Source organism: Colobus angolensis, unplaced genomic scaffold (assembly GCF_000951035.1).
Source record: "Colobus angolensis palliatus isolate OR3802 unplaced genomic scaffold, Cang.pa_1.0 Scaffold113, whole genome shotgun sequence".
Lineage (NCBI taxonomy): Eukaryota > Metazoa > Chordata > Mammalia > Primates > Cercopithecidae > Colobus > Colobus angolensis.
In genome coordinates, this window is record NW_012112364.1 from 6,495,027 (window position 1) to 6,507,726 (window position 12,700).

Here is a 12,700-nt window from a genome sequence, read left to right on the forward strand (position 1 = left end):
GATTACAGGTGTGAGCCACCGGGCCTGGCCTTATGTATTTTTTATTTTTATTTTTATTTTTTTATTTTTATTTTTTTGAGATGGAGTCTCACTCTGTCGCCCAGGCTGGAGAGCAGTGGCGCGATCTCGGCTCACTGCAAGCTCCGCCTCCCGGGTTCACGCCATTCTCCTCCCTCAGCCTCCCCAGTAGCTGGGACTATAGGCGCCCGCCACTGCGCCTGCCCAATTTTTTGTATTTTTAGTAGAGACGGGGTTTCACCGTGGTCTCGATCTCCTGACCTCGTGATCCACCCGCCTCGGCCTCCCAAAGTGCTGGGATTACAGGCGTGAGCCACCGCGCCCGGCTTATGTATTTTTTAATTGAAAATTTTATCATGAATATATGTACTTAAATTTTATTTCAAAACACATAAAAGCAGAGAATAGTATAATAAACTCATTAAGATTTAAAATATTTTAAATGTTGCCATGTTTTTCCTCACAAATTGTTATAAATCTAGAACAATCTTCTCCTCCCTCTTTTACCTTTAACTGGAAGAAACAGTCAGTTGTCCAATAGGATATCCCACATTCTGGATTTGTCTGATTGTTTCCTTTTCCTCTTTCCCCTTTCTTCTTTCCTGTAACTGGAAATTACACTTAAAGGCCTGAGCATATTAAGGATCAACATTTCTCTCAACAGAAAGCATACAGTCTGGTTGTTCCACTTTTAGTAATGCTAACATTGATCAGTGGACTTTCAAATGTGAAGCTAGATTTCCCCTACAACCAACAAGTAATCTGTGGACCTGTAGTGCCTTGTGAATATCCAGTTCCTCATCGCCCTTTCCTATAATGCTTTGTTCCCTAGATCTTGTGCACACATTATTGTGATTTTTTTAATTCCAACTTTTCTTCTACATTTATCTGGAATTCTGTAAAAATGAGCTTTCTCCCATCAACTAATTATATGGGTAATATTTTTACAGTTTTAAAATACCTAATTGTTAGTATTGGTGTGTCTTCCTGGGACTCCTTCCTGTGGGTCCTAGGAAGGCATACTATGCTCTACTGATCCTTGTATTTCTGTTACTAATGCCTTCTGTAGTGATGGTACATAGGATGCATTTAATAAGCTCAACAGTACATCATCGAGTACTATCTGATTAAAGCTGAGTGAAAAAAAATATCATTGAGTCATCTCGAAGATCTCGTGATTCTCTGCGAAAGGATTTGCCGGACCATAGATTATTCTTCAATTAAAGCTCAGAGATTTGGCCGGGCGCGGTGGCTCAAGCCTGTAATCCCAGCACTTTGGGAGGCCGAGACGGGCGGATCACGAGGTCAGGAGATCGAGACCGTCCTGGCTAACACGGTGAAACCCCGTCTCTACTAAAAAAAAAAAATACAAAAAACTAGCCGGGCGAGGTGGCGGGCGCCTGTAGTCCCAGCTACTCGGGAGGCTGAGGCAGGAGAATGGCGTGAACCCGGGAGGCGGAGCTTGCAGTGAGCTGAGATCCGGCCACTGCAGTCCAGCCCGGGCAACAGAGCGAGACTCCGCCTCAAAAAAAAAAAAAAAGCTCAGAGACTTGACAATGAGGCTTATCTTACAAATTAAGTCCACTGTTCAAAGAAACAAAAACAGAAAGTTTGATGCCATAAAGATTTCAGTTGCGTATCCGAAATTCAAAGTGAGAAAAATACATTATCCTTAAGTGTATCTTCCTAGCATTATTTCGCTAACTTTGGGTGGCGTAATTTTTGTCAACTCTTCGCAACGTGAACAAATACTTTTCATCACGTCCTTCTCCGATATTTTCAACGAAAATGCAAAGGGCGCTAGAACTTGAAAAACGGATGCTTTTTGGGCCGCTACGTTTCCTTGTCTTTAAACAACACTCATTAAAATATACGAACACTATGAGTTATGTTTGATTGGATCATCCACACGTGCTAAACCTATCAAAATCCTATATGACTTCTGGGAAGCCGGTCCGCTTGGCTGGGGTTTCCGCAGCAGCGGGGTTCCCTTTCCTAAAGTCCGCGGCTCCGGCCCTCCCGGCGTCCGCACCTGAGGCTTCCTTGCCGGGGCCTCAGCCACTGTCAGCTCCTCCGGGCCGCCCTCAGCCCTGGGCCGCCCTCCGCCCGAACGACCCTCCTCCTCCCCAGCGCCGCACGGCTCGGCCGCCTCGCCCGCTCCCCTCCCATCCTCGACCTTTTCCGCCACAGCTACAAACCGCCGCTACGCTCTTCCGCCTCGGGTGCCCGCCCTGCCCCGCCCACCTGCTTCCCGCGGGCTCCGCGTAGCTGCGCCGCGCCCGCCTTTCCACGACTGGTTTCTGTTCCTGTCACTCTAGGGTCCAGGCCCGCCATTGGTCGGCTTCCGTTACGCCGCTGATGTGGAGTAGGGCCGAGCGCGGAACGCGAGGAGCTGCCGGGGTGTGTGTCGCAGCGGGTTTTCCACGGCGGTTTGCGGAGCTGCTAGGATGGAGCCGGTTGCGGAAGGAGCGAGTGTGACCGCAGTTCCTGTGACAGCTGCCGACAGCACTGAGGAGTTGGCCGAAGTCGAAGGAGTTGGAGTCGTGGGCGAGGATAATGACGCAGCCGCGAGAGGAGCGGAGGCCTTTGGCGACAGTGAGGAGGACGGAGAGGATGTGTTCGAGGTGGAGAAGATCCTGGACATGAAGACCGAGGGGGTACGTGGAGGGGCCCCGGCGCGGGGATGGGCGGGGAGCTGCGGGCCCGACGGGGAGGACGCGAGCTGGAAACAGCGCGGGCGGACCCAAAACAGGAGCAGGGGAGGAATGTGAGAGTTCAATGCAAGCACGCGAAATCGTGGGAAAAGCGAAGTGACGTTTCCGAGTGCACGCTTAGGATCGAGTCTGGGAGGGAAGCTTCAGCAAATTTTGCAGGATTGCTTTGGCCTAAGAGACGAAGCCGTTTGGGCTGTGGTGTGTGGTGATCACAAGGCTGCAGGCAGCTGGTGAAGGACTTCTGTAGTCGCCAGTATTTGGGCATGTGGTTGGAGCTGCTGCCCTTTGGAGTGATGTGATAGTGAAGTAATGCTTGTCGTCATGGTCCGCTGTCCACGCCATCGTTGCAGTGTTTTCCAAAACCGTAACTAACTCCCTGGTTTAAAATCTTCCGGAATTTTCATTTGCCCTCGGAGTAAAATTTCAATCTTACCCAGAGGGTGGCATTTAAAGGCTTTCATAACCTGATCAGCATCATCGCTCCCTCCCCTATGCGTTGTATAGATCGCAGCCACACAGACATACTTGAAATTCATCACATCATGCCTTGGTGTTTCCTGTTCTCCTGGCCTGGACAGTTCTCTGCCCTCTTCTTCTGGTGAAATCTTACTCCATCTTCCAAGGTCTCGGGGTGTAGTTCTCTGGGAAAGCTTTTTTGGACCCTAACCTGTGCAGACTGAGGAGCTGCTTCTCATCTCTGCCCTTTCTGCTTTTTGTATTGACCTCTATGAAGGCATTTAAGCCATTATCGTTCTTTCTTTGTCTCTCCTACTTTATGTGGGCTCCTTGAATCCAAGGGGAAACATGGACAAGAAGAAAATAATCTGTTTCAGTAGATGGATGTGAGGCAACCAAAGGGCCCCACAGTGGTCAGTTCTGTTCTTTTCATTGTCTGTTACTTCCCATTGGTCATATGCTGCCTTGTGTCATTTTTTTGCCTATTCATTCAGCATTTTTTTAATCAACTACTGTATGCCAGGTGCTGTGTTAGGTCCGGACAATATCGAGATTAATTGAAGCATACACAGTTGCTAACAGGGGAAACTTTTCCTGTCTGTGGGGAGTTAAGTAATTAAGATCTGATGTCATTAATATTGTTAATTGCAATAAAGATGGAAATGTTTTATGTATAATTTCTCCAAATAGATTGTCAGCACCTTGAGGTGAAAGGAGGAGTCACTGTTAGACTATTTTGTATCACTTGCATGTAACACAATACTTGGCACACAGGAGGTATTTGAAAAATATTTGGCTAGGGCCGGGCGCAGTGGCTCATGCCTGTAATCCCAGCACTTTGGGAGGCCGAGGCGGGCGGATCACGAGGTCAGGGGTTCGAAACCAGCCTGGCCAACATGGTGAAACCTTGTCTCTACTAAAATACAAAAAAATACAAAAATTAGCTGGGCGAGGTAGCGAGCGCCAGTAATCCCAGCTACTCGGGAGGCTGAGGCAGGAGAATTGCTTGAACCCCGGAGGCGGAGTTTGCAGTAAGATGAGATTGTGCCACTGCCCTCCAGCCTGGGCGACGCCCTCCAGCCTGGGCGACAGAGGGAGACTCCATCTCAAAAAAAAAAAAAAAAATTGGCTAAAAGGATAAAAATCTTAAGAATTAAGATGATTCTCATTCATAGTGTTTAATTTTGCCAGCCTCAAAGAATTATAAGCACTGTGTACCTAAAGCCTCACCAGTCTAAAGAGGGTGAAGCTAAGAAACTTCTATGTGTAAGGCAATTAGGCTTTAGTGCGGTGCGTTAAAATTCAAGTTCTTGCATTTTTAGGTGCTCTCGTGAAGGAGTGATTTATAAGATTAAAGGTGATATGGCTTGGCTGTGTCCCCACCCAGAGTCTCATCTTGAATTGTATTCCCCATAATCCCCACCTGTCAAGGGCGGGGCCAGGTGGAGGCAGGATCATGGGAAGGGTTTCTCCCCTGCTGTTCTTGCGATAGTGAGTCTCAATCTGGTGGCTTTGTAAGCGTCTGGCATTTCGCCTGCTTGCACTCTCTCGATCCTGCCACCCTGTGAAGAAGGTGCCTGCTTCTCCTTCGCCTTCGCCATGATTGTAAGTTTCCTGAGGCCTCCCCAGCCATGCTGAACTGAGTCAATTAAGCCTGTTTCCTCTATAAATTACCCAGTCTCGGGTATTTCTTCATAGCAGTATGAAAATGGACTAATACAAAAGGTGTTAGCGGAACAGGACTATAGCAGTTTTCTTTTCACTGCTGAGTGAACCAGCCGGTTAGTTAGCCACCTAGACATTGACAAACTTAAGGGCCCTGCGAGCGGTTTGTTAGGCCTCCTTATAGTCTAGTCTAGAGTCTATAATCAGAAACACTTAGAATTGATTCACTTTTTACTAGTTCATAATATTTCTTGATTCTAACTATATATGTGAATAATTAACATAAGAACTGTGGAAATACATGCATACACCACTATTCCAAATTATTATTTATAATTTATTTGGCATAATAGAGTAAGCAGAGAATTAAATTCTAATACTGTATATTGCTTAATTTCCTTTTTTTTTTTTTTTTTTGTGAGACAGGTTCTCTGTTGCCCAGGCTGGAGTGCATTGGCATGATCATGGTTCTCTGCAGCTTTGACCTCCCAGGCTCAAACAGCCCTGCCACCTCAGCCTCTCAAGTAGATAGGACTATAGGTGTGTTCTACTGCGACTAATATTTTAATTTTTTGTAGAGGTGGGGTCTCCCTATGTTGCCCATGCTGGCCTTGAACTCCTGGGCTCAAGTGATCCTCCACCCTTGGCCTCCCAAAGTGCTGGAATTTACAGGTGTGAGCCACTGTGCCAGACCAATTTTTTTATTTTTTTATTTTTATTTTTATTTTTTTTTTGAGGCAGAGTCTCGCTCTGTTGCCCAGGCTGGAGTGTAGTGGCCAGTGGCGCGATCTCGGCTCACTGCAAACTCCACCTCCTGGGTTCACGCCATTCTCCTGCCTCAGCCTCCCGAGTAGCTGGGACTACAAGCGCCCGCCACCACGCCCGGCTAATTTTTTTACATTTTTAGTAGAGACGGGGTCTCACCGTGTTAGCCAGGATGGTCTCGATCTCCTGACCTTGTGATCCACCCACCTCAGCCTCCCAAAGTGCTGGGATTACAGGCTTGAGCCACCGCGCCCGGCCAATTTTTTAATTTTTTTAACAAAAATTTTAAACTGTTGCTCTAGTGTATATGATCTGGTAGAATAGGGACCTGCCTTTTAGTTTGGCTCACTGATTAAAGGAAACTTTGGCTACCAAGAAATAGACTACTTCTGGAATTTTGAAGTCAAATTTATAAATCCTAGGCCCATCATGCAATTTCCTAATGCATGGCAAAACCCTGGACAGTTTTTTGGATTTACATGACTCCATACAAAGACATGGAATTCAGGGATTTCATCTGTATTTGTAGACTGCCATGCTCCTAAAACTCAAAAGGTTCCTGAAACATAGTGGCCACATTCAATAACTATTTGTTGAATGAGTGAATGAATGAAGCACACCTGTTGAAGTAAAGGGTAACAATTGTCAGTAAATTAAATCTGGGGCTATTGAAAATTGTTCTTAATATTCTTCTCATCAATTAGCTCAAATTTCATTGATAACTAGCATTAGATTTATAACTATGTTAACGTAAAAGGTAGTTTTCTAGTCTCCACTGCTTTTTAGAAATTATCAGAAATGTTGTAAGAATTAGATAGGCTCTCATATACCTTCACCCCGACTCTCCAGTTGTTAATCATTTATCTGTTTGTCTGTTCTCTGTTTATGTACATTTTCGTCCGGCCCATTTGAAAGTGGTGTTTTAAGGGCTATGTCGAATAATGCATTTACCACCATTTTTATGCACACACACAAATAAGGATCATTTTTGTTCCCATGACCCGTTACTGATAAAATTAGCATATTCATTTGCTGTTTATAATAACTCTTCATATGATGCTTCTTTTTTTTTTTTTTTTTTGATACGGAGTTTCACTCTCTCGCCCAGGCTGGCGTGCAGTGGCGTGATCCCAGCTCATTGCAGCCTCTGCCTCCCGGGTCCAGGCAATTTTCCTGCCTCAGCCTCCTCAGTAGCTGGGACTACAGGTGCGCACCCCCACACCTGGCTAATTTTTTGTATTTTTAGTAGAGATAGGGTTTCACTGTGTTGGCCAGAATGGTCTTGATCTCCTGACCTCGTGATCCACCCACCTCAGCCTCCCAAAGTGCTGAGATTACAGACATGAGCCACCGTTCCTGGCCCTGATGTTTATTCTAAAACCAAATATATTGCTTTCTTTTAGGCAGTTCTGCATGCTATTGACTAAGATTTCTTTCCCCCCATTCATGCAAGCTTAACTGTGCCGTCTCATCTTTAATTTTTTCAGTTTTAATTATGCCTTTACAGAAGACAGAAGCTCTTACAAAGTTGTATACAATAGTTTTCCTTTTGTTATTATTTTGCCCGAAAGAATATGCATATATTCTCAATGGATAAAATCACCATCTTCCCACCCATTTAATGTAGCTGAACAATAAAACTGTATTGATGTACTCTTAACTATTATTTTAAAATTTTAAGGCTTTTCAGGCTTATCTTTAAAAGTTAAGATTTTGAGGCTGGGAGTGGTGGCTCACGCCTGTAATTCCAGCACTTTGGGAGGCCAAGGCAGACGGATCATGAGGTCAGGAGATCGAGACCATCCTGGCCAACATGGTGAAACCCCGTCTCTACTAAAATACAAAAAATTAGCCGGGCATGGTGGTGTGCGCCTGTAGTCCCAGCTACTTGGGAGGCTGAGGTAGGGGAATCACTTGAACCCAGGAGGCGGAGGTTGCAGTGAGCCAAGATCATGCCACTGCATTCCAGCCTGACAGAGCAAGACTCCGTCTCAAAAAAAAAAAGTTAAGATTTTCAATGTGTTCTTTTTCCGATATTTCTTGAGTTCACATTCTACTCAAGTGCTCGTACTTGATCTTTCTACACAGATAACTGAATGATTGAAGGGCAGTGTGGGTACAATTGAAGGGTAAAATGGGTAGGAGCAGTTCTTGGCACTTCGCTTGGAAAGTTTATTGCCTTGGTGGTGGTGTGAAGAAAATCGGGCAAGTGTTAAGTCTGTAGCTAGAATGGTGCTCTGCAGTTCATGTTGACAGTCAAGTTTTACATTCCTGATTCTCAGTGAGATTGGGTATTGAGCAGAAAAGATAAACCAGACATCTGAAGAAGCAAAACTTTGCAATATATATTACAAAGATTTAATTGCCTTAAAAAGCATTAGAGATATTCTTATAGATGAGCAAGAAAATGGGTAAAAGACACACAGGTAATTAATGTTTCGTTGTGGTTACGTATATATATCGTAAAATTAGCCATCTCAGCCATTTCTTAGTATACAGTGCAGCAGCATTCATTGCATTCACCAAGTTGTGCAAGCAACACTACTATTTCTAAAACCTTTTCATCTTTCCAGAGACTGTAGCCATTAAGCAGTACTGGTACTTGGTCTTTTTACACAGATGGCTGAATGATTGAAAGGCAGTGTGAGTATGATTGAAGAGTACCCATCCTGCCCACCTCAAGTCTCTGGTAGCCTCTAATGTACTTTCTGTCTCAGTGAATTTGCCTATTCTAAGTACCTCATGTAAGTGGAATCATAAATACCCTTTGGCGTTTTGTAGCATAGTATTTTCAAGACTCATCTGTGTTGTAGCATGTGTTAGGATCTCCATCCTCTTTGGGGCTGAATGATTTCCCACTGTGTGGGTAGACCACACTTTATGTAGCCATCAGTGCACACTCGGGCTGCTTCCACCGTTTGGCTATTGTGAATAATGCTGCAGTGAACATTGGTGTACAAATACTTGTTTCAATCCTTTTGGAATTGAAAAATAGGGACTCTTTTGGAATTGCTGTGTCACAGGATGATTCTGTGTTTAATTTTTTTAGAAACTGCCTGATGATTTTTCATAGCAGCTGTACCATTTTACATTCCAAACACCAATGTAAGAAGGTTCCGATTTCTCTACATCCTTACTAATGCTTGCTATTTTCTGTTTTTTTTTGTTTTTTGTTTTTTAGCCATCTAAACGTGTGAAGTAGTGTCTAATTTTGTGGTTTTGACTTGCATTTCCCTAAGGACAAATGATGTTGATCATCTTTTCGTGTGTTGTGTTTATATATTCTGAATATTAATTCCTTATCAGGTCTATGATTTGCAAATATTTTTCCCATTCTGCGTGCTATCTTTTCACCAGTTGGTAATGTCCTTTGATGCCCAAAAGTTTTTAATTTTGAAAAAATATAGTTTATCTATTTTTTTCTTTTTGTTTGGGCTTTTGATAGCGTATCAAAGAATCTGTAGCTGAACCCAGGGTTGGCTGCTTGCCACTCGAAAGCCCGACACAAGAGACGAGGGTTGATGAGAGAAAAGCAGGTTTCTCCAGAAAGCCAGCAAAACTGAGAAGATGGTGGACTATTATCACAAAGAACATCTTAAATTTTAAAATCTGCCATAGGGGGCTGGGTGCGGTGGTTCACACCTGTAATCCCAGCACTTTGGGAGGCCAAGGCAGGCTGATCACTTGAGGTCAGGAGTTCAAGACCAGCCTGACCAACATGGTGAAATCCCATCTCTACTAAAAATACAAAAATTAGCCGGGTGTGGTGGTGCACCCCTGTCATCCCAGCTACTTGGGAGGCAGAGGCAGAAGAATTGCTTGGACCCAGGAGGCAGAGGTTGCTGTGAGCCGAGAATATGCCACTGAACTCCAGCCTGGGCAACACAGCAAGACTCCGTCTCAGAAAAAAAAAAAATAAGAAATTACCATAGGGTTTGTAAAGGGCAGCTTGGTATGGGAGACATGTGGGAGTGGTGCAGGGTCTGTGTGTCTTTGTTTGGATGGCTCTTTTGGGTGGTCACCCATCTGGAGGTCTGGTTGGCGCTGGTGGTAGCCTAGTTGCTTGCCACTCCTCCTGAGCAGGAGGATTCTACAGTGCCTGGTTTGTTTGAGATTAGCCTCTGGAATTTCTTTTTTTTTTTTTTTTGAGATGGAATCTTGCTCTGTCACCCAGGCTGGAGTGCAGTGGCGCGATCTCGGCTCACTGCAACCTCCACCTCCCGGGTTCAAGTGATTCTCCTGCCTCAGCCTCCTGAGGCGCCAGGATTACAGACACCTGCCACCACGCCTGGCTAATTTTTGTGTTTTTAGTAGAGACAGGGTTTCACCATGTTGGTCGGGCTGGTCTCAAACTCCTGACCTCGTGATCCACCTGCCTCGGCCTCCCAGAGTGCTGGGATTACAGGCGTGAGCCACAGCACCCGGCCTAACCTCTGGAATTACTTAAGTAAGAGCATAATTAGATAAGCATGCATTGCTGGAAGAGAGTGTCTAGAGAGGGAAGGAATTAAGGGGTAAGAGAGGAGGGAAGGAAGAAAAATAAGGTGATTAAAACATATTTTAAAAACTGAGGCCCCGAGTTACAGACACATTGCCAAATCCAAAGCCATGAAAACTTATTCCTGTGTTAAGGATTTTATGGGCCGGGTGCAGAGGCTCATGCCTGTAATCTCAGCATTTTGGGAGGCCAAGGTGGACAGATCTCTGGAGCCCAGGAGTTTGAAACCAGCCTGGCCAACATGCCAGAACCCCATCTCTACTAAAAAATACAAAATTCAGCGGAGCATGGTGGTGCCCACCTGTAATCTCAGCTACTTGGGAGGCTGAGCAATGAGAATCGCTTGAACCCGGGAGGCAGAGGTTGCAGTGAGCCAAGATCGTGCCAGTGCTCTCCAGCCTGGGCCACCCTGTCTCAAAAAACAAACAAAAACAAAAACAGGGTCTAGGGTAAGACTCTGGGTTTGAATTTCAGCCGAACTACCCATTAGCTGTGTGATCTTTGACTACTTTATCTAGAAGCTTTAGTTTTCTCATCTATAAAATGAATCATACTACCTACCTAGTTCATGGGGATGTTGTAAATATTAATGAACTAATAAATGTAAAGATTTAGACAGTGCATGACACATTGTAAAGCACTTGATGAATGTAATTCTTTTGATTTCCCTTTAATATTTAAAAATATAGAATGATTCTTAGATCACAAGATGGGCAAAAACAGGAGGCAGGGCCTGCTGTGGTTTGCTGACCCCTGATATAGAGAGATGGACTCTTGTATCTGGTGGAGTGTAAATGTGAGCATTTTTTCTGGAAGGCATTTGGCAGTGTGGTTTAATCTTTACACAGCTTGCCTTTTTTTTTTTTTTTTTTTGAGATGGGATTTCACTATGTTGCCCAGGCTGACTTCGAACTCCTGAGCTTAAGCAATCCTCCCACTTCAGCCTGTCAAGTATCTGGGACTCTAGGTGCCTACCACCACGCCTGGCTGCCACCACCCCTGGAAATGGCTAGTTTTTTTTTGCCCCATTGATCTCCTTTCTGGGAATTTATTCTAACTGCTTAATGAGAGATACACAAGGATATTACAGCTTAATTTGTAAGTACAAAAAAAATGGAAACAATCTAAACAGCCATGGTAACAAAGGGAGCATTTTTGTAGTATTTTTTGTTGTATTTGTATGATGGAATAATCTTAAGTCACTAAAAATTGTTTGAAAAGTTACAACAAAAAGTACTTGATGCATAAGTGAAAAAGCAATATTAAAAGTTATAGTATTATCCTAATGTTTTAAAAACATTCTAAATATGTATTAATGTAACAGGTGAAGGAAATAGATCAAACTGTTTTCAGTATCTATTTATTATTTGGTTCTTCCTATCTTTTCTATTTTTCATTGCTTTTCAAGAATTACATACCACTTTATGGAATCAGAATAGGACTTCAGTCTTTGGTTTATGAAAAACAGATCAATGATACATGATTTTTTCTTTTCATTTCTCTCTCTTGTTTTCCACACCAGCCTGTTGCCCAGGCTGAAGTGCAATGGCACCATCTTGGCTCACTGCAGTCTCCGTCTCCTGGGCTTAAGTAATCTGCCCACCTCTGCCTCCCAAGTAACTTGGACCACAGTTGCTTGCCACCATGCCCAGCTAATTTTTTTTTTTTTTTTTTTGAGAGATGGTGTCTCGCTCTTTTGCCCAAGCGGGAGTGCAGTGGCCCAATCTTGGCTCACTGCAACCTCTGCCTCCTGGGTTCAAGTGATTCTCCTGCCTCAGCTTCCCAAGTAGCTGGGATTACAGGCGCCCGCCACCACACCCAGCGAATTTTTTTGTATTTTTTAATAGAGACAAGGTTTCATCACGTTGGCCAGGCTGGTCTTCAGCTCCTGACCTCAGGTGATGTGCCTGCCTCGGCCTCTCAAAGTGCTCAGATTACAGGCGTGAGGCCCATAATTTTTGTATTTTTAGTAGAGACGAGGTTTCACCATGTTGGTCAGGCTGTTCTCAAACTCCTGGGCTCAAGCAATCTGCCCACCTTGACCTCCCAAAGTGCTGGGATTATAGGCCTGAGCCACTCCGCCTGGTCGATACTTTTTTTCTTAAGCCACTTTTCTTAGGAGATGGATGTACTTTATAATGTGATAATTTCCATTTAGAAGCAATTTTCAAGTTCGTTCATGTCTTCTCAGTTTTTTGTTTTTGTTTTTGTTTTTTTTTGGAAATTTAATCAAGTTAGTGATCTGCTTTATTTGCCTCCTTTTATTTTCTATAACAGGGTAAAGTTCTTTACAAAGTTCGCTGGAAAGGCTATACATCGGATGACGATACCTGGGAGCCCGAGGTTCACTTGGAGGACTGTAAAGAAGTGCTTCTGGAATTTAGGAAGAAAATTGCAGAGAACAAAGCCAAAGCAGCCAGGAAGGATATTCAGGTACTATGTTTTGTCTCATACTTGTTTTTATGTACATAAATTTATTGTAAATTTTAACTCTTTTTTTTTTTGAGACGGAGTCTCGCTCTGTCGCCCAGGCTGGAGTGCAGTGGCCGGATCTCAGCTCACTGCAAGCTCCGCCTCCCGGGTT

The 12,700-nt window shown here is 44.2% G+C and overlaps 1 protein-coding gene across 1 annotated transcript in view; it reads left to right on the top strand.

Annotated features, from left to right (window-relative positions):
• The first annotated feature begins 2,363 nt into the window (after window positions 1-2,363).
• MPHOSPH8 (M-phase phosphoprotein 8) overlaps window positions 2,364-12,700 on the top strand; it is a 44,707-nt gene continuing 34,370 nt past the window's right edge. The window contains exons 1-2 of the mRNA XM_011958963.1: window positions 2,364-2,675; window positions 12,394-12,549. Of these exons, the coding sequence (XP_011814353.1) occupies window positions 2,466-2,675; window positions 12,394-12,549 (366 nt within the window). The 5' untranslated portion in view covers window positions 2,364-2,465. The remainder of the gene's footprint in view (window positions 2,676-12,393; window positions 12,550-12,700) is intronic.